The sequence below is a fragment of the Thunnus thynnus genome, chromosome 15 (genome assembly GCF_963924715.1).
Source record: "Thunnus thynnus chromosome 15, fThuThy2.1, whole genome shotgun sequence".
Classification (NCBI taxonomy): Eukaryota; Metazoa; Chordata; class Actinopteri; order Scombriformes; family Scombridae; genus Thunnus; species Thunnus thynnus.
Genome location: NC_089531.1, coordinates 20,446,340 through 20,467,298, shown reverse-complemented (window position 1 = coordinate 20,467,298; position 20,959 = coordinate 20,446,340). Strand labels below are relative to the sequence as shown.

Genomic DNA, 20,959 nt, shown 5'->3' with positions numbered 1-20,959 from the left:
CCATAAAATAGCCGTAAATATGATATACCCTCTCGTCATTTAGCTCATCACATACGGCGGAACCTTTTCCCCCCTACGCATAAAATCCCATCCACTATGCCGCATCAAAAAACTGAGAATATGTTCTGTGTAGTTATATGTGTTGCCTATAGGAGCTCGGTCACCTGTCCAGAGGCACTGAAGTTGACTAATGTGACAGAAAATTAACAATTAAAAATATCACACGGGCCCAGAGCCACTGCATCGTGGTCCGTTCACAACTCAGTGGACACCCTAATTGCTTTGAAATACAATTGGGTTGGGGCTTTGTTTGGTGTTTTGGAGGTATGAAGCGCATCAATGCACACTGGAAATTGAGTTATAAATTACCGAGCTGAAATAGACATGTACCGTGAATACTCAATATCCAAATGCTAGATGTTCTCAACTATAAAATGGCAGATGCGTGCATGTACACACAAACACAAGTTGCCACTTGCAGTTGCATTTCATTTTGTCAGGAAATTGACTGGCTCTGAACCAAACAGTCTGTGTGTGTGACTTTGTGTGCGTGTCGTGCTGTGCGCCTGTCATGGGGTACGTTGATAAGGTCAACCTTAACAGCAAACAGAGATGGAGAGGTCCAACCACAAACCAGTGGGACTCAGAAAATGACAGAGGATGAGGAAAAGAGAAAATGCTCATTCATCCACAGCTTTCCCACCAGTGTATGCCCGTGTGTGTGTGTGTGTGTGTGTGTGTGTGTGTGTTTGTGTTCACAGCTGTCAGTGTGTTTTCAGGCACGCCGATATGTGTGTTCTGTGTTTGCTGTGTGAATACAGCTCAGTGGCTGGTGTGTGAAGTCGGTGACAGCTTCATTATGGCTTGTGCGCACAGGGAGACAGCACCATCCAGGGGAAGGAGAGAAGAGGACAGAGACGGGGGACAGGATAGGTTTACTGTTGGGCTGGCCCATGTCAGTCCAGCAGTTGGTGGAGGGAGAGGGAGTGGGGGGGGGGGGACAGCTGCTGTCTCCTTTAATGAGCCTTCACTTCTTTCATCAGCTTTCAATTTACGGGGCTGTCCAACACTTCTATACTGCCCCTCATTCCCACCCACACCCAAATCCCTGTAACACACACACACAGAGTTTGAGGCTGTCTCGTTTCTTGCAGGTAATTCCCAAGAGTAGTCTGTAATAGTTAAATTAATTTGCTGTCTTCCTTATATTAGGCCATCTCACCTTGGAAAAGCTGTGACATGGGGCTGAAATGTGACCTCTTCTTGTCAATATCCCAACACTGAAGTTGCTTGGAATTTAACACACTTGGTAGCTTGTAGATCTGATACATTTAGATTGTGGAGCGTATAGTGAAGGGCACTACAACTGGCAGAGATTGGAGTCAGTTACTGCTGTTTGTCACATACGGCCCAGGTACCAGTTCATTTGATAAACCTAAAACTAATACATTGTGATACAACAGGCCTGCAGTAAAGGTTAGCCTATAGTGTTCGGTTATTGAAAGTTTTGGTGTTGATTCAAATTTGTGACCTTAGATTTCAATTACATCTTAACTCTCTAAAACAGTTTAAACAAAAAGTGAATATTGATTAAGGGAGGATTTGTTGCAAGGATTTTGTGAGATCACATTAGTTTTGGCTTGTTGTACCTAATAAACTGGCAACTAAATAGTGTATAGTGTGTATATACTAGGGTTTAATAATCCCATGTTTCCCTCTCCCAAGAGACACATGGCAGATGTCCCACAACCATAACGCCCACATAAGACTGTAATTCATAGGATTTTATAGTGAGCAGTTGGAATTTAACCAGCATCATTGGATGTTTTACATTGTTCAGATTCCCAAGGAAGTAACTTGAGACTCATATTTCTCTCCTGACATAACACACACCAGTCTCACAATTTCCACTTCACACTTCTCAAGCCCAGTGCAGCTTCAAATATGAAATTGATAGCGACTAAAAACTCCTCAAATTGCACAATTTTAAGCTATACACAAGTTCTATGTGAACACCACTTCGTAAGAGAGCAAATTTTACAATGATTAGTACATGACCCTGAAAGCAATTTTATCAGCATTGTGAGCCTGCATCCCAGTAGTGTTATATACTCAGCTCGAGCTCCTATGATGTCTACACTCCCTCTACTGGGCTGTTACAACAATGCATGACTGTTGCACTAAGAACATCAGGAGATGCATGTCAGGTGAGGAAAATAAGCCCTGGCACTTCAAATTTGGCCAAATTTAATATTAGATGAAACATTCAATGAACAAGTTGTAAGCTGTTTTTTAAAGACAGTTTATTCATCCATTAACAAATCATAAAAAGTATTCTCAAATATTTTAAAAGTCCTGTCCACAATTCAAAACATCCCTTGCTAACCTCAGTACAGCTTCAGTGCAGATAAAAATATATACATTCACACACAGGAAATTTAATAATTTACTGTTATAAACGTAGATTTACTATACATTTTTTTAAAACATAATATTTTTTTCAAGTACACTAAATTAAATGACCAAGGTATTGCTTTATGAGAAAACTAAAGCATATTAAAAAGACAAAACAAAACAAAAACACAAACAAACAGGGAATAATGAAGCCAACAAGTAAAAAAGCTTTTTGCTCTTTGGAAGTTAACTAAGAAAGACATGACCTCTGTGAAATATCATAAATAGGTTGACACATAGATGACCTTTGTCCAAACAGAAACATAAAGTGGCTAAGTACATCCCTTGTGCCTCAGGGCTCAATGAGTTGTTCTTTGGTGGGGGACTCCGAAAGACAGCTGAACAACTCTGGGTCTTTGTCAGGGGACTCAAGGAAGGGGAGGGGGCTTTCTCGCATGGCAGTGTCCACACTTAGCCCGAAGCCTGACGATGAAGAGCTGCTGTGAGAAGAAAAGGGTCAATTCAGCATTAAACCGACGCTAAAACTATTTCAAATGTAAAACCATTACATCTAGGCTCATACCTCTCACAGTCAGAGTCACAGGATGCCTTGTCCTCTAATCTACTGACGTAACCGCTGCTTGAACGCTGTATGGCTTCAGCCACAGTGTACCTGGTCTTACCGAGAGCACACCTTTCAATCTTTGTGAGGCTGAGGTCTGACTGGAGGAACAGATGGAGTCGACTGTCTGATAATAACAATGGCGTGTGAAGAACACTAGAGAAGAAAGGACAATTAATGAGATAATGCCTAACAGCGGAGACAAGTGAAGATATGAGAAGATAAAACGGTGCAGGGACAAACATGTTCGAGGTCAGTTTCAAGTATAACAAAGCTCTTGCTTCAACAGATAACAGCCGCTGGGGGGTATGACAAGGGGGAAAATGTAAAACAGTACCACCAGTTGGCAATGCTATAATTTGATGGCTGCTATTGTTTTAGCTACAGAGCCAACTCACATTTCTAAAAACTCCTGCAGGCCCCTCATCCTCTGGGTGACCTGCCCTGTGTTCCTCAGACTGAAGAATGGGTTCCAGGGTGGCAACTTGGGTAATTCTCTGGACAGAGGGGAAAAAAAAGGCCAAAAATCTGATTAATTCATGAAAGCTACCGTGTATGAATAGATAAATATCTGGGGTGAGAGCTTACATGGTAAGAGCGTTCTGTTCCAGGCAGTGACGCAGCCAAACAAACTCACTGTAACGCCGCCTCACACGGGAAGTCTTCTTTCGGAAACACATGCTACTGGTCTAAAAGGACAGACATCGGTTCAACAGAATTATCCAACTAACCTTAAAAAAAAAAAAGAATAACCAAGCTCTTATTGAAGTGGCACTCACATGTAAACAGATCTCATAGTCGACGTGCGTGTGCCAGAGGTCATCTTTATGGAGCCTTGGATCCCGAAGACAAACACTGATAAATTCCTGTAAATTTAAAAGAAACAAAACCAAGGCACCGTCTTTGCTTCAGAGGAGAATGTGCATGCATTGTCTTTTTGCAAAACTATTTTCTACTTGCAACTGCATAAGTCAAACGGGAGGAGTGTACTTGGCTACTTACAGTTTTTGAGAGACTGTCCAGCATACTGTCCATAGTGGGAACAAAAACCTGCAAGAGAGAGAGAAACAAATAAGAGTCTGTCACATGGAAAGACTGTGATCTTTTTCAACTTGTGCATGTCTTAGCATTAAACTACAATAACCTGTGTCATGATAACTAGAGGTTAAATGAGCATTTTAAAAAGTAACAGATCATTTAACTTCAAATATTATGTCACTCATCTGCATAAAGAAACATTTTGGCTCTTTGGGTTTCAATGCAAGGTTTGTTTTGTAAAGCAGAGGCCAATTAATTCTTAAAGACTCAAAAGTGCAAACAGAGCTAATGCATAAAGAGGAATGAGGGTAAAAGACGAGGATTTAGCTTGTGAGGGGGAAATCTCAGATTAATATGGACTCATTCACCAAAACAGGATGAAAACAATAAGAAATCCTCTTCTGGCACACAATAGGCAGAAATGCAGGCCAACCATCTCTTTGCACATTCACAGAACACATTTAGCTAAGTTACACAATATTTCATCAAAGAAAAATTGTTGTAGCACTAATTTCCTCTTTGTTTGTGACTGCACCGACAAAATGGATGTTGAAACATGTCATGCAGATACTTCAACAGTGTTCCCTCACATGATGCGCAAAGCAACATACTGGACCATCTGCCTCTGACACCTTAATGAGACACGTGCCATTCACAAGCCTTGAGTCCAAGCGGAGCTAATCATTAAGTACAAACAATGTTTGGAAACATGTGATCTAAAGCTATCTCAGAGAGGACTCTAAACCAAACACCAGTGTCCAGTGAAATCATATGCCTTTATAGGCTAATCAATATATATACACACCCTGTAATTAGATACTCTGCAGACTGAATGTTCCTGTTCATGACGATGAATTGTTACTATATGGTAGGAGTACTGTATAATAATAATACAGTACTCCTACCGCCTAAAGATTTTTTTAAAGAAAAAAAAAAGAAAATCATTGCTGTTCAAAGAAATCAATAAATTCCACATGATCTCCTCAAGCCAAATGGGGTCAAAAGGATTCTGCAAGTGAACTCTCAAATGCAGCATTTGAGCAAAGTTCCCTTTTTTCCCCTCCAGGCACCAATGACAAGTTATGGGTTACATAATATAATCACTGTACCTTGCTTTGGGCACAGTTAGTGCACTGAAACACTGATTTATGGCCAAAAAATTATGTCATTCTCTATCCGCCCTGATCCAGGACCTTATGACGGGGCTAAAACAAAAACATCTGAACAGCCAACCTGAATTTAAAAAAGGTTATCACAATTTTTGAGACACTTTTAACTGCAACAATATTACAACTGAAAATACCCATTCAATGAAAACATAAAAAGTAGAATTACAAATAATAGTTAAAAACTAATTTTAAAAATGAATAAGATTTACGACTATTTGTCTATTGTCCTAATCATTGTGAGAATAAGAGCACTGCTGTATTGTGGCAATAAAAGTAATGAAGCTCTGAAGTTTCTGCTGCATTTTAGAGAGAGAGAGAGGAAAAATCAGCTTCTGCACAGGCAATAAACCTTTGCAACCGAACAGTAATATTACGATCCATTTCTAATCTTAATTGCAGTTTGTGCCTACCTTTCCCCTTCTTCACTTCCCGAGCAGTGATCCGGTGTTTGAACGACCAGGAGCAGCTCAGTGGTCTGGCTTGAGGCTCAGCTTTGCCTGGACTGAACGAGTTTTAATACTAACTGCTGACTACTGAGTGTGACCTCTGCCTCCAAGTTTGTTCACGCCTTTTCTACCTGGGTGGATCACGACGTTAAAAAATATAAACGCAAAATAAAAAGTCGTAAAAAAACACAACCCCAAAATAAACAATTTCAACTTTTTTTTCTTTTCTTTTTTTTTTTTTTTAAATTGAGCCACACAAAGAAACAACGATCCCTCCCGAGAGATGTGCGTTAGGCGTTTCTTTAATGCACACCTGCACCCAATTCACTGGGGAGGATTAGTTTAAGTGGTATCACCTGGTCAGAGGAGGCGAACTATCGCCTGAAATAACGATCAATACTCTGATAATCATGGATTTTATGGTTTGTACAGATTTCTTAATTTTTATTGGCTATTGCCAAGATGTCACACTGAATAGCCTAACATATTAACAAAAATGTTTTAAATTATCCTTGGATTCGGTCCATTTCTTCCTGTTATATTATTAGTATTATTGTTCTATAATTGTTCAGAGAAAGTAAAATCCATCTTTTGACTTGTGAAATGAAGGAAAATCTGCACTGTTCAATCTTAGCTTATCCAATTTAAAATGTGTGTATATGTAATGAAAAATGACAAATTGTTTCCTTTACTAACTATGTTCAATATCCAACCTAAACCACCCCAACATACTGGACATATCCTATGTAGACATGTAACTTGTTTGATATTAACATAATATTTAGTTACCTTGCGAGGCAGCTGGATTCGCGAGATCACACGAGAATCCATCTTGCCAGGCCTCAAGTTATTCGCTCGTGTCTGAACGGCGTCCTATGAGGATTCTCGCGTGATCTCGTGAATCCAGTTGCCTCACAAGGTAAGACGGTGATAGACAGATAGTTCATCCAATCACCTGCCAAGTATCTTTTTTTTTTTTTGAGAGTGCATGTCCTCCAAACGGTTTTCAAGGACGACTTCTCAGATGGTTCTTTGAGACAAACCATCCGGCGCGTCAGGTTAATATTTATCACCATTTAACAGTTCTCAGTTGAGTGATGCCTTCAATAATGCTACTCGCATCCAGAACCACCAGAAGGGAAGAGAAGACATTTCATACAAGTAGAAGTTATGTTGATTTGATAACAATTCATTGTTGGTCATGAAAAATGAGTAAATATGTAAAAAGTAAGAAGAGTGCAGCTCAGGTCATCCACAACAGCAACTGATAGGAAATCTAACAAAGACAAGCTTGTATTTACAGCTACTAGTGTGTGTCTTACATTCTGCAGGATGCAATGTGTTGCTGAGGTAGTTTGTTCACACTGGACATACAAAATAAGTATTTCTCATAAAGATGAAAAGAGATAAGTGCAGCATGCCACAGAAGTAACAGTCCTAAAGCTTGTTCGGGTATTGGTTCAAATGCATTAAGGTGACTTTAAATCACAGTATCTTCAAATTTTTACTCTCAATTCATTGTTTTCTCAAGTTGCCAAAACATCAGCTCAGCAAGAATAAAATCACAGTGTTCTTACCAAAGTTCTCAGAAGGGTATTCCAAAATCCTGTCCAACCCAGGAGTAGAGCTAAACACCCGTTGTGAAATAAATACTCTTCTACCACAGGTAAAGGTATTAAGGAAGGCTAAGGTCAGCTAATTTGCATATAAAGGCCTTGTTATCTTGAAGTCAGCAGAAAGAGTCTTTCACTGGCTGCTGTTCACTTTTACACTGTTAGGATTAGCGATTGGAAAACAACTGATTAGCTATTGGAGCACACACACGCACACACGCACACACACACACAGACAAGTACTAAGAAAAAACAAAGTTGTTTTACATTTGTTTTGCATAAGAATAAACAATTTAGAGGTGCTTGATCATGGGTTGGCCCTTCTCTCCATTGTAAAGATATTATATCAAGATATCATAAACTTGAGTGCACTCTAAGGATATTTGCATACAAGTGATGACGTTGCTGCACTGATTAGAGGTTTAACTTAATCAAGATGTCGTGCTGTGACAAAGATGCTAAGAATAAATAAGTTTTTTTAATACATTATTTTTCCCCCACTTTCTCTGACATAAAAATACCTATTTGAAGCTTTTTCACACACTGCTCCTCTGTCTTACAAACCAGAGTTTCAGTCCCTGCTAGCTTTTCCACATGTAAGTAAGAGTCCTTCCTGTGCGGTGCATCAGTCATTAATCTCCATATTGATATGAACCCGAACAATTAACATCTCCATAATGTCGTCTTTGTTACAGCCACTAGAAAGACACCTTTTTACTATAATTGTAGGCCAGTTTCACATCCACATTCTTCATTGTTCACTGCCATTATTCATTTGTAATACATCCTCACTGCAGAAATGATAGATTTGAATAGCTTTTTCTTTATAGACGTTTTTGGTACTTATATTAATTGAGATAACAAAAAAGGATCTGATAAAGTCTCCTGTTTGGTACTATTTTAGAAAAATTTGAATCAGTTTGGAAGAGACCCTTATTGTCACTTTGGCAGCCTGGGGATGTGCTATGAGGGATTTTCCGTGGAAACTGTGTGAGTTGCCATAGAAACATCATCTACTGTAGTGCACAAAGGATCAAAGTCCAACTCCCATGCCCTAATGCCAGTCATGAGACTGTTCTCCACAATAACCATGCCATCTGGCGACATGGCTCTCCAAATAAAGTAACAACACTGATGAACATCACTAGTGATCTCAGCTCTTGTATGTGGTGAAATACTGAGATTTAATGATATATGTCATGACAGATTGGGTGGAAATGCTTTACTCATGTAAAAGTAGCAATTCCCTAATGGAGAGATATTCTGTCACAAGTAAAATGTCCTGCGTTTAAAAGTAAATAAGCACCTAGTTTGATTATTACAGTGGCGTTGCATCATGGCTAACAAGCTCCTCGTTTTATCAAGTTCTCTTGATGTACAAAAAAATGGAAATTAAATCCAATGAACAAATGTGAAACAAAGTACAGGAAGTTGCTGACGCTGGGAGTTCTCATGTTTACTGTAACTCAATGAACGTTAGAAAGCTTTTCAAATAATCAAACTCAAGTAATATTTTCTAAGATCTCAAAGACTCTGACCTTTAACGTGCAGGAAAGTAAAGGAAAGAAAATACACACAAACGTTAGATATTAAACACTGTGGAAACATGATCATCAGCTCATTATGGGTCAGTGGAAAAATGCTGTCCAGAATGCGGTTAACCATCTACACCATCAGTTTCCTCTCCTCCCAGTATTCTACCAGGAATTGACCAAAAACATCATCACAGAAGGCTTCAGTTTTTGCTGGCCTATAGGCAGACTTTCACATTTTGGATCTCAAGAGGAACAAGTGCATGAAGCATCAAAAATCTGTCTTAACACTTGTGATTTAGTTTCACACATTTGCAACCATTTATCTAGATCAAAACAAACCATCTTATACAGTTTAGTAATTCTTTTTTTTTTACTTAGCCATGAAGACAGCAGTGAAATTTGGTCACATAAAACCTTTATTAGAACTTCAAACAATATTTACAAAACGAGTATACAAAAACACTTTTAGAACGGAATACTAGCACTAAAGGTGAAAAAAAAAAAAAAAAAGATCAAAAATCATCATCTTACATCAGATTGAGATGGTGACAACAGGTGGTAGACACAAATAGACCAAAAGTAGCCATTCAGAATCTACTAAAGTTAACCAGGAATGAATATGGGCGGTGGCGGCTTCCATCCAAGAGTATGGTTTCCAAACTAACATAACATCATAATCCTTTGATAACGGAAGACTTCTTTAATTATACATGACAACACCTTCACCTGCTCTCTCACAATCAAATCAGCCAATTATGTACAACATAGCTCTCCTTGACTGCCATACAATGAAAGTGTTGAAACGTCTTAGGAAAAAAAAAAAAAAAAAAAAACTAAAAACAGCTAAAACTAGAAGGCAAGCTAGAGGAGAAAATTCAGTCCTGAGGAAAAGGGCGCAGGTGGTGCAAGGGACTGCAGGGACCAGAGGGAAGTACTACTACTGAGCTTCATCCTCTGGACAGGAGTGCCATGTCAGTCTCTCCTCATAGAAGGTAATGACCACCTGCGGGCAGCGGGTGTTGGCTTCGCGGGCCGGGACCAAGTCTGCTTCATCTGAATCTTTCCTGCAGCAAGAAGAGAAGAGGAAGATGTTACAGCAACTGTGGACCATCGTCCAGATTACTCATTTTCCCCCTAATGTTAGAGGTTACTTCACGTAAACATGATGTAACCTTTTGTCACTGAGGGATAGGAAAAAAAGCCAGAGTATTATTATAAATAAAAAATGAATTAACTGATGGGAATTTTAAGTGGTTCAAATGCACCAGATGGACAAATATTTTCTTCATTACTCACCATTTCATCAAGAACATTAACTCCCCGCTGCTGTCTGTTGCACCGATGATCCTTTCTGGTTCAAGGTTCCTAGCAAATCCTCGTGGTTTCTCAGCCTGTAAGTGGTGACAACAGAACACAAAAAAGGAGCATATAAAAACCTGGCAATTCATGCATTTTTCTCCAGATGAAGGGTCAATACTGACACTTGAGATAGAGATGCTTGTCTGATTCTGGGCTGAGTAGGTGCTGCATTTTAATAAAAGCTCTTCGATGGATGCATCGACCATAACAGTTGCTGTTAAATAATTTTGGGGTGGACTGAGCAACCTGAAATGTGGCCTTTCATCATCTACATTTCTCTGCATTTTGAGTAACTGTCCTCAAGCGAGGGATCCCCACTGCTAAATTCAAAAAGGTTTCATCTCTCAGGTAAAATGATGGTGGTTGGAGAGCTGTGATGTACTCACCACATCTTTCTTTTTGGCTGCGGCTTCTGGCTCGTCTGTTGATGCCTTCCTCTTCACAGGAGCAGGCTTTTCCTTTACTTCCTTCTGTGCTTCCAGAAATGCTGAGATCAACTCTGGGCAATCCAGGTTCTCCTCTGGCTCCCAGGTATTGTCAGCACTGAACGAGCAGGAACAGGATCAGCATTTGCATTTCTAAACATCCCTTTACACTGATTTCCACCATTAAAGCTGCAAAAAGATAATATAAAACTTCTGAAACCAGTTTGTATGCAGAACAGCAGGAACTTCATGCATTCACAGTGACAATGGACAAGCACAGCACGACCCCATACCAGGGAAGCACTTCCAGCTCAGCGTGGGGGGGTCAGGTGTCCCAGGCAACTCACTCTGTAAATCCTTTCCACTTCAGGAAGAACTCTACTTTTCCGTTCACAAGACGTTGGTCCAGCACTTTTTCCACAACAAACTCTTCAGGTTCGTCCTGTGCATCCTGTGAATCCTTCTTAGGTTTAGTATTCTGCTTCTTGCCCATGTTGAGTTCTAAAACAAGAATATGTGTTAGGACTTCAAGGTTTCTGCAATGCCAGACAAATAATTCACAATACTGTGCATAAAGCTGATGCTCTTGCCCACATTAAGTTTAAAAGGGACAGGAAAAACACAGAAAAACAACTTGTACCAAAATGACCCTGAGATAAAGGAGCCATGAACCGGTTCACTGTGATAGCCGATATTATTGTAATTACGAAGTAACCGCCGACACTGACCAACAAGACAACGCGTACACATCAGTATCAACATAATGCTAACTAAGTTAGCTAGGCGCCGTCTTAGAGAAAAATAAAAGCTAGTAAAATCAGGAGATAATTGAGTTTAGCCACCGTGCTATCTGCAGCTACTTATTTCAGGCCTGGGTTTTCCCTGACTTTAGAGTGCCACCTGCAATGCTCCGTTCATTCAGATGAGTTGTACGAGGAAATAACGCACAAAGCACAATACAAGTTCGTGTTGTTACGCTACCAAGTTAAACGAGCAAAGGAAGGTTAACGTCAGACTCGACAAGATGAAAAAAAGCGTTCAAACAGGCTTTATAGGCCCAGTGATTGGAGTAAATCCTGCACTCTCGTACGCTTAGCTAGCTAACATTAATGTAGCCGAAACAATGCAAAACACACGAGTTGAGTTACAATACAGTGACAATGCACCCGTGTTAACAGAGTTTTAATACTACCCCACTGTTGCAGCGTTTCTGCACGAACTGCATTGCCTGCCGCCTAAAATGCGATGCCCAACTTGGACAGTCGAGCTACCTTATCTGGGTCGAGCGATCAAATGTGGGTATTGCATGATGCTGCAACGTTTAAATCAAACTATTTCTGCACACGCACCCTCTTCGGTTTGATTAAAACAACAGGAATTGTTTCAGTGATTTCTCCTTACCACGCGGTCAGGTTCCTCTCTTTATCTCGTAACGTTATGTGCACAGCAGCACTAAGGGCAGGCGCCAAAAGCTAATGGCAGGTCCTCTACGGCAGCCGGGAAGGAAATCGCGCTTTGCTCTTTACCTTCCTCTTTACATCCATTAGAAGGTACAAGGCCTATTCAAGGCCGCAAATAGACTCATTGTTATTTTTCAGCATATGACTTAGCTGCACGTGTTTTTTTAAACATCAAAAAGTGTGATTTATGTCATTTATGTTTGTTATTCAGACAGGGGTAACTATTTATGCCCCTAAAACTGTGGTGCAAGAAAGAAACACTAAAAAGAAGACACAAGTTGTTGTGGTTGTTTTGTTTGTTTTTTTAATCAGAAAGAACCATGTCTGCAAGAGCATTTTAACTTCCCTACGCAAAATCATACTATCAACATTCAACAATCACCATGCAATCAAAAACATCTGCCCCCAGCAACAAAGAAAAAAAACAGTTTGAAGTTTATACAAACAGAAAAGTAAAATCTTTGTCAAACCAGAAAATGAAATACAAATTTGTGAGGAACTAGGGAAAAAAAAATACTTCATGAGTCACACCATTAACTACTTTGTGCACCTCTCTCCATTTAACTCACTCACTCGGCTGACTATATAAAGCGGAGAGACCATGAATAAGATGGCAACTTCTAAATACTTAATTCAACTCTTTCAGATAATCTCAAATATATAAAAAGCAACATCCAAACAACAGTCAATCCTATTAAATAGAGTTGATTGTTTTCATTTTTTTTTTTTTTTTAACAGGGATAGTTTAGGTCCACTTAGGGCCATTTTAATAATGAGGGATTTGTAGTTGAGTGCACTTAAGTTCCCCGAAAAGGGTTTTGTTTTTTTTTAAATTTTGCCAAAATCTATAACATAAACTAAGGCGTGAGGTAGAATATAATTTTGCCAAAACTCTTAAGTACTTAAAATGAGGGGATTAAACAAAATTGTGCTTGAAATCATATATTCAATAGTAATTTAAATCATAAACCGTAGCCTCTCAAAAACATTTTTGATATGATAATGTGCATCTGTGGATCATGTACACACACACACACACACAATAACAAAAACACTTATCGAATGCAAATTAAGGCCTTGTCAGTTTAATCATTGGTATACTGTACGTCATCAAGACATAAGGAACAAAATCTATTTTTAGGCAGTTCAATTTCAATTTCTAGTGAACAGTACACACCCTCAAACATCTGAAACAAATTTGTAAACTTTAGATACGTAATGTCCCGATATTCTTAGCACTTTGAGATAAAGTTGCCATTATGAAAACAAAAAAAAGATACTGCCCTTGACAGTCTCATGATGCATATATGCATTACAGGAACGTCAGAAACTTTAATAAATACAATCTTTCACCTCCTGCGTGTACTGTATAGGTATACATTGAGAGGCAAGGCTACATAAAAACAAACAAACTCCTCCTCCACGATTTCCATCTAGTAACTGTCACATTGGCGGCCATGTTGACTTTTAGACATGTCTGGTTGTCTATGCTATCGTCAGTCTGTAAAAACGGTAAGATTCAATGACTTTATAATGTTAACAGGTAGCATCGCCTGTAGCTTAGCTGTTCCCTTAAATGCCCAGGGTGCCATCTCCATCTTTAATAAGCAAAGGATGTCCAGTGTGTAAGCTACATTGTTCCCATGAGAATTTTTATTTACAGAGAATTTTTATTTATTCATGTTCGAGTTTCTTTTTTTTTTTTGTGTTTGTTTTTGTTTTTTGCAGCTTTTGCTGTTTTAGGCTCCCAACAGCGGTGAATCCACACACACACTTTAACAAAAGCGGAGATCCCAAAACCAGAGTCAGGCAAGAAAGTTCAGAAATATCCAAAAACCTAAAAGCTTAAGTCTTCGCTGGCAATACTGCATCATTGCTTTTTTTCCTTCTTCCTCTTGTCCGTTTTGTTGCCAGTTGATGTGGAGACAGCGGGCCTTCTCACAGGCTGAACTACGACCCTCCCATTAGCCCCGCACTGCAGGGTGAATCTTTCTGGGTTTAGGGGCTGTCCTGAATCATCCCTCAGCCGGGCCAGGACGTCTCTGGTGAGCTGCTCTATCTGCTGGCCCACAGCACCCATTGTTTTGGCTGTAAGCTGTTTCTCCCTCAGTAACCTGTCTCTCTGAGCTTGCAGCCTTTCCACCTCCTCCTGGAGCCCAGTGATGGCGTCTAGTTTGCGCTTGCGGCAGTTTTGTGCTGCCAGTTTGTTCTTCCCCCGCCTGCGGATGTCCCTCAGGAGTGTCACCTGTTCAGGGGAGAAGCCGTGACCGTCAAGGACCTCCAGAAACTCCTCCACAGGCATGTTGACAATCTGTAGGACAGAGAATGGGATGCACAAAGCACGGGCGCGCAGCTCATCTCGACTCAGCTCCCGCTCTTCTAAACTTGATGAACCATCATCATCGCTGAGAGGTTCCTCTTTGATGCCTTTATGGGGAAGTGTTACTGATGGCTGGTTGAAAAATGCAGGAGATGAGTAGCTGTGGTCATGCCATACACTCTCACTCAGATCCACAGGCGACCATGTTGTGGTGTAGTCCATGATGCCTTTAGAGGGGACTGAATCCACCTCGCTGCTGTAGCCTGTAGCTCCACACTCATCTTCACAGTATGAACTGGATGATGATGACATCTCGGATGAGCCTGGATGAGTGAAGAGTTAATTATTTTATTAATATATATACACACACACCAACAATTTCTTGACTCCAGAAGTCAGGTTTATAAAAGACATTTAATGCTCAAGTATTTTTATTGATATATGAACCAACCTGGGGAGACTGGACCTCCAGAGCTGCTCTCCAAGGAGAGACCGGAGTCTGAGTCCAAGTCCTCTAGGACCTGTGGGTCTATGCTCTCTAAACAGCCCAACAGCTGGGTATCCATGGTGTCCAAGCCCTCCAAACCCAGTTGATTGATCTCGTCAAAGACTGCCTCATCTAGGCTGCCACCCAGTGCGCTTTGCGATGACACATTGCTAGTTAAATTACACACTGAGGCAAAGGGGAGTGCAGCCAGGCCCATGGCCATCCCTGGTGAAGCATCTGATTGTGAGGAGCCAGTGGATTCCAGTCGAAATAGGGTCCTTTGCTGTTGGCTGACTGGCCTGCCGTCAGCTCTCTCCGATGTCACACCAAAGGCTCCAGCACTGGTTACCATGGCATCATGCAAACTGACATCTTGGCTAATGGCGCTGGTGATGTCCGTGTCGAGGTCTGACAGACGCTCAGTAACAAGGGAATCCAACTCCTACACACAAGACATACATTTTAGCTTACTCCATGTAGCATATACCGTAGAACATCATGGGGCACTAACACTCCCTGTTTTAACATACTAATAGTTCCTAGCTCATATGTCTGAACTACAGTCAACAAGCAGATATTCAGCCTTGTGTGAAAGTTATTATCAGGCATCTGAAATAAACACAAGCAACTTACTTCGAGGTCAGTGACAGACAGCGAGAGTAAATGGCTCCAATGCTGGTCAATATCAGTGGTAGGAGGAGGGAGGCGTACTGGATCAGACAGTGTAGTGATGCCCTCAAGCAGGCTCTAAAATAGACAAAAATTCACAGAATGTAGCATTAACACAGTAAGTGGTATGTTTTATTGCCATATTTATGACTCGAGAGTAAATTCAAGCTTTTGTGTCTGAGTTTAATTCAACGTATAAGATTAGAGATGACATAAAAATAAAGAACGAACACTGTTAAAATTCAATAATACTATTTATACAAATTTTTAGGAAAAGGAACTGAAAGTCAAGTGGTTCCTTGTGAGACATACAATCATTACTGTGCTTCACCATCCCAAATTTTGCATGGTATTACCAAACAGCACTGTCATCAGAATGGTGCACATTGAGTAAAGTCATGTGAGAAAGATATTTTCTGGTTAAAATAGGTACAACATAATTTTCATAAGTCACGTGACTGTAAATTTCATGAAATTGTGAGATGTTTTGTGATAAACTGCACAACATTCTGGTGCGTACAAGAAAAAAAGAAAAAAAAAAGGAAAAAAAAATCAGACAATGATGCAATTGGCAACACATTCAATAATAGACAGCAATAATTGAAGACAACTGTGACCAACCATGATCATACCTCTTGTTCCAGTGTGGAACTGTGAGCCAGCTGAGTGAGTGGAGCGGGTTCCTCCTCCTCTTTAACTTTAACATCATTGTCCTGGTTAGGCAAAGACAGACAGATGGTGAGAAAGGGAAAAATTGGTAAGCGGGTAAGATTGTAAAACGATTTAAAATAGAAGAAGGGGGAAAAAGAAAAACAGTAAGTGTGTTAGCAAATATCCAAAGACCTTAAAGACTGTTACATTTCTGTTTTGTTCTGACAGAGAAAATGTTTGTTTTAATAAGCAGTTGTCCTAAGTCTAGAAGGAAAAAAAACCCAGTGAACTGATTTGGGTCAACATTCAACTGTTTTTATCATCCTGCCAACTGTGGTCAGGGCCGTTTGGGACACATTAGAAATCTGTGAGCTGGTGCATATGATAACAGAAAAACTAATAACCCTTAGGGATTATATAATCCATATGGTTGTTGTAAGACACTTCAGATACAGAAGTACAGCAATAATGTAGGTTACCAGCTGTCTGCCAGTTACATTCTTGATATCTCCACACAGAGGCAAAAAAATGAGTTTCCATGCCTAAATGATGAAAGGGGATAGCAGATATAAAGGTCACCCTTGCAGATCCTCACTTGTTCTGAAAGGGAAATGATTGCTTTATCTGTTTTTACGTTAATGCTAGAGGCAAAAATATGACAAAATGTACTCTGCACCAACCCAGTTCTGTCTGAGCATGTCAACTTCTTCTGGAGTGGCTTTTCCAGCTTGAAATGGCAACATCAATGGAGATCATTACTGATTGTTACTTTCAAATATGTCAGCTGTAGTGCTCTCCCTTGAAACATCACATTTCCAAAAACCACAACATCTTGCCCTACAAACAGTAAAGCTATTACTTGTTTACACAAAAGAGAGGGTGAAGAATAAAAGATGTGTCAACATCACATTATCCATGTGAACAAGAACCCTGGGAGGAGGCAGCATTCAAGTATGGACCACCGCTTTTGTGTAAGCAAACAGGGTGTGGGTCTAAGCCTCACTTCTCCACCTCTCAAGGCCCACAGCTGGTGGTTAAGTCTGAAGAAAGGGGATATAGTTACACAATTGGCGACATCAACTGCCCTCAGGACATAACATCCACCAGGCAGCTGTTTCTAGCCTGAGCTAGAAAGACTGGATCACTCACTTTGAAGAAATGAATATAAAAGTTTGTTTGTGATTGCAGTCTTATTACACATGATGACGGTCACAGGTTACAGGTGACAGCTACACTGAATATGATAAAACATACAGTGGGGTCCAAAGTCTGAGACCACTTTAGTGGTCTAGTGGTCTCAGACTTTTGGACCCAACTTTATGTCTTTATGAAAGGTTTCAACAACAACAGCGTGTGAGTAAACCCATACTTCTAGGCAAATGGTGGTTTTACAGCTGTGTGGTCACCCAATACCTTGGTCCTATTAGAGTGTTATTTGTGAAGTTAATTCTATTGTCCTAACTATTCAGAGAGGGCTTAATGAGACAAGAAGGGTGACAGGTGCAGCAGACAGTTGGCTGAATACTGTACATCAAACAAATGTGATGCTGTACATGACATGTACCTGATTGTATGGATTAGACAGCTATTTAACTAGACCAGTTCAGTGTTGTTTAAATTGACTTATCAAATTGCCCATTTATGAATATAACACCTCTAAACTAACTAGACAAGCATTGCCAAACTTAATCACCATATTGCATTTTGGGACGCAGGCCCAGTAGAGACATACAAAGTGAAAGTGAGAGCATATTACAAGATACGTTATCACATTGTTTTGGCCCGTTAAATAGTGCACCAGGAAATGTTACAGCATAATAAATAACTTGTTGAATGGGAACCCATTCTTGTGTAACATCGGTTAGTGCTGCTAGTTAGCTAACGATAGCATTGTCTGTTCAGTTAACCATTGAGTAAGTTTTAACACTAGTTCATTAACTATTTCAGCTGGACAAGCAACTTTCCTGATCACACTGCTTAGTTAGCAGCAAAGTCTGCTTAAAATTATGTTAAATTACACACACATACACACACTTGCCTCTTTCAGAAACCCGCAGGCTCCAACGCTACAAGGCCCTTGTCCGACTTGGGGGATTGTTTGGCATAGCTCTGGGCCACTGTCAAGCAGGTGGTCACTGTCATCACTGGCTTCGTACCCGGAGCTTTCCAGCCCTGAGTTGGTGTCAGTGCTGTTGTTGCTGGTTGAGGGATGCCCACAGTCAGCCTTGTCAGTTGCAGATACTTGGTGCACCAGCCACGCGTTCAACTGTGTGGGGAACCGCGGGGAACCAAGAGTCCTCACTTCGTCTAGTAGCCGGCGACTTGCGAAGAAATAGTCCAACTCGGGACATTTTGGGTGCACGCTGTATCCGTCAAGAGTGTCTCTCAAATTATGAAAGGGTGTCTGGGTGTAGGCTGAGCTAGGACCCAAGTTAATCTCTATCAGAGGCGTATAGTAGCCGCTTAAGTAGCTGTCGAGATCCACACGAACTCCAATCAAACTGAGCAAGATCGTCAACTGAATCAGGCCTTCTGTGAAGTATTTTTTCGCGATTTGCATTTTCTAAACACGTTTAGAACTGCAGTTAATTGCGAAATCCTGACTTAACAGTTCCTCTTTCCCGAATGGACAAAGGGAAAAAGCCTAACAAAAGAGCACGCCTTCCCCTGTCAGACAAAGAGGTCCGCCTGTACCGGCGAAATCGTTGGATAGCTAACGTTATGCTAGCTGTTAGCTACCAGCTTTAATTACCAGTTAACGGGAACCTCTTGGTACGAACATAGCGAAAACGCCGTCTTTCAATCCCTTTCAGTGGAGAAGTGGTTCTTTCGTGATATATGGCTATCAGAACCTCCCTAACTTTGCTAATTAAACAGAAAATGAAATATCGGTCAAGCTAAATGCTGTCACAGTAGAGTGCTGCTACTGAGGGAACTTCACTTCAGGATTTGCATAACTCATACCGATTGGCTCACAGCTTTCACCGCAACAACATGTGATTGGACAATAAGAATGACAGTTATATTTTTGACCAATGAGAGCAAGAAAAGGGTGGTGACGGCTGCCAGTGCCCACCCTAAATATAACTACACACATTATTTACACGAAAACACCAGAAATTACACTGATCTCACTGATATCACGTCAGAAACATATACATCATAGTTTTCTTTGACCTTTTAATATCGTGCATCCAACAGGTTATTGATTCCAAAGGGATTTCTCAGCAGCCTTAATTAGGTTGCAGTTCCGGGATGTTTGTGCTACTGACCTGCATTTGTCCCATGTTTGGCCTACAGGTCAGTATCTGAATTACAGTTTGAACTTGTCTACTATGACTCCAAACAACAAAGAGGGAATGTCTTCAAAACACCATCTAAAACAAATCAGTTTATTCTTTATTAATCAAGTAGGCCTCCGTAGGCTAATTAAGTAGGCCTAAAAATTTGTAGATATTTGCACTATATTTGAGTATTTCCATTTTATGCTACTTTCAACTCCCACTTCACTACATCTCAGAGGGGAAATTTTATACTTTTTCTACACTATATATTTTTAACAGCTACATGGCCTAGTTATGTTTCAGATTACATTTTCTTTCAAATCATATTAGGTTATAGCCTGTGCATTGTTATAGATTAAACTACCCGGCACTATAAAATAGTTGAAATAAGCTCCACCTCTACCAATTTCAACATGAAAATGAAATGAAATGCTCCTTACACAGCATCAGTAATAATAATCCAATTATATATTATATAATAATATAACACTCTAAAAAGGGCCATTCTACATAATCACATATTTAAGTGCATTTTTTACCTATAACAGAGTACATTTATATTGTATATTGCTAGTTTTTATTTAAGGAATACTTTTTACACCACTGCTCTTGATATTGGAATAGTGAGGAAAGAGGGGAAACTTTTACCAGTTAACAGCTTAACAGTTAAATCCTAGAATAGGATTTGTGCATTCCTTACTATGGGTCTATGGTTGAACACCCTATAAGATTAAACACAAAAATATACGTTTTTAAATATGATTTGAAAATTAGTCCCTCTCAGATTAAAAAGCAGTCATTCAGACTGATAAATGTTGTTGGTAATGCTATGAGGTCAACTTATCCTTAGCTGTGAAATAACCATTTGGATATTTCAAGGTTGGTCTTGTCAGTAGTTTTATAGTCCAGGATGCTGTCCATCTAGTCTGAATCATAATGTTAATCAGAACGATAGTTTTGGATACATTTATACTGGATTAATTATAATAACTCCTCATTGTCCACATTGCTCATAGTGTACATTTTCCTTCACCCTGAAACTTGTGAAAGAACATGAAGTTGCCCCTTACAACTTTTTGAGTTTTCCCCTCCAGAGTAAGATTAATAGATACTATACAGGGTCCTGCATATTAACTTCCAACTGAGGCACAAACTCATCCTGGTGTAAGGGATGGAAAGCTCTGCATGGTATATTTCTCTATGTCCTGTTCATGATTATTTAAAATTTTAAATGATCATAACTCACACTTTACTCTGCTAGAAACTACTCAGCTCTGTAACCACTGAATCTAAATTTCATCTCATGGTCTTCTAATGAACCCAAATTATCTTGCTTTTAATTTGACAAGCTTACATTATTAATTTCTATTTAACATTGTGGGTATATGTGATGTGCTATTGTATGTAGCTTTGAATTTTGAATAATGCACCCTGTGTGTTTTTTGCTTTGTATTGTTTGTTATTGTGCTGTTACATGTTTTTTTTGT

At 39.9% G+C, this 20,959-nt stretch overlaps 3 protein-coding genes across 8 annotated transcripts; all 3 read right to left on the bottom strand.

Moving 5' to 3' along the window:
* Positions 1-2,418: 2,418 nt before the first annotated feature.
* snx10a (sorting nexin 10a) lies at positions 2,419-6,544 on the bottom strand. Of its 3 annotated transcripts, none has more exons than XM_067611290.1 (7): positions 6,459-6,541; positions 4,019-4,066; positions 3,796-3,882; positions 3,605-3,705; positions 3,415-3,513; positions 2,978-3,172; positions 2,419-2,894 (listed from the first exon to the last, which is right to left on the bottom strand). In XM_067611290.1, the coding sequence occupies exons 1-7, from the start codon at positions 6,498-6,500 to the stop codon at positions 2,747-2,749; spliced, it is 720 nt and encodes a 239-aa protein (XP_067467391.1). In that variant the 5' UTR covers positions 6,501-6,541; the 3' UTR covers positions 2,419-2,746. The 3 variants fall into 3 exon arrangements, with proteins under 3 accessions (XP_067467391.1, XP_067467393.1, XP_067467392.1); XM_067611292.1 differs by lacking the exon at positions 6,459-6,541 and adding an exon at positions 5,634-5,723; XM_067611291.1 differs by having other exon boundaries at positions 2,646-2,891; positions 6,459-6,544.
* A 2,671-nt stretch (positions 6,545-9,215) lies between these two features.
* cbx3a (chromobox homolog 3a (HP1 gamma homolog, Drosophila)) lies at positions 9,216-12,111 on the bottom strand. 4 transcript variants are annotated; one of them, XM_067611285.1, is made up of 5 exons: positions 12,003-12,111; positions 10,949-11,102; positions 10,563-10,719; positions 10,114-10,208; positions 9,216-9,881 (listed from the first exon to the last, which is right to left on the bottom strand). In XM_067611285.1, exons 2-5 carry the CDS (start codon positions 11,092-11,094, stop codon positions 9,755-9,757), a joined length of 525 nt encoding a protein of 174 aa, XP_067467386.1. In that variant the 5' UTR covers positions 11,095-11,102; positions 12,003-12,111; the 3' UTR covers positions 9,216-9,754. The 4 variants fall into 4 exon arrangements, with proteins under 4 accessions (XP_067467386.1, XP_067467388.1, XP_067467390.1 ...); XM_067611287.1 differs by having other exon boundaries at positions 11,951-12,086; XM_067611289.1 differs by lacking the exon at positions 12,003-12,111 and adding an exon at positions 11,794-11,818.
* Positions 12,112-12,769: 658 nt separating this feature from the next.
* Positions 12,770-19,146, bottom strand: nfe2l3 (nfe2 like bZIP transcription factor 3). Its single transcript, XM_067611284.1, has 5 exons — positions 18,227-19,146; positions 16,170-16,250; positions 15,502-15,615; positions 14,833-15,310; positions 12,770-14,704 (listed from the first exon to the last, which is right to left on the bottom strand). The coding sequence occupies exons 1-5, from the start codon at positions 18,746-18,748 to the stop codon at positions 13,932-13,934; spliced, it is 1,968 nt and encodes a 655-aa protein (XP_067467385.1). The 5' UTR covers positions 18,749-19,146; the 3' UTR covers positions 12,770-13,931.
* Between the last annotated feature and the right edge of the window lie 1,813 nt (positions 19,147-20,959).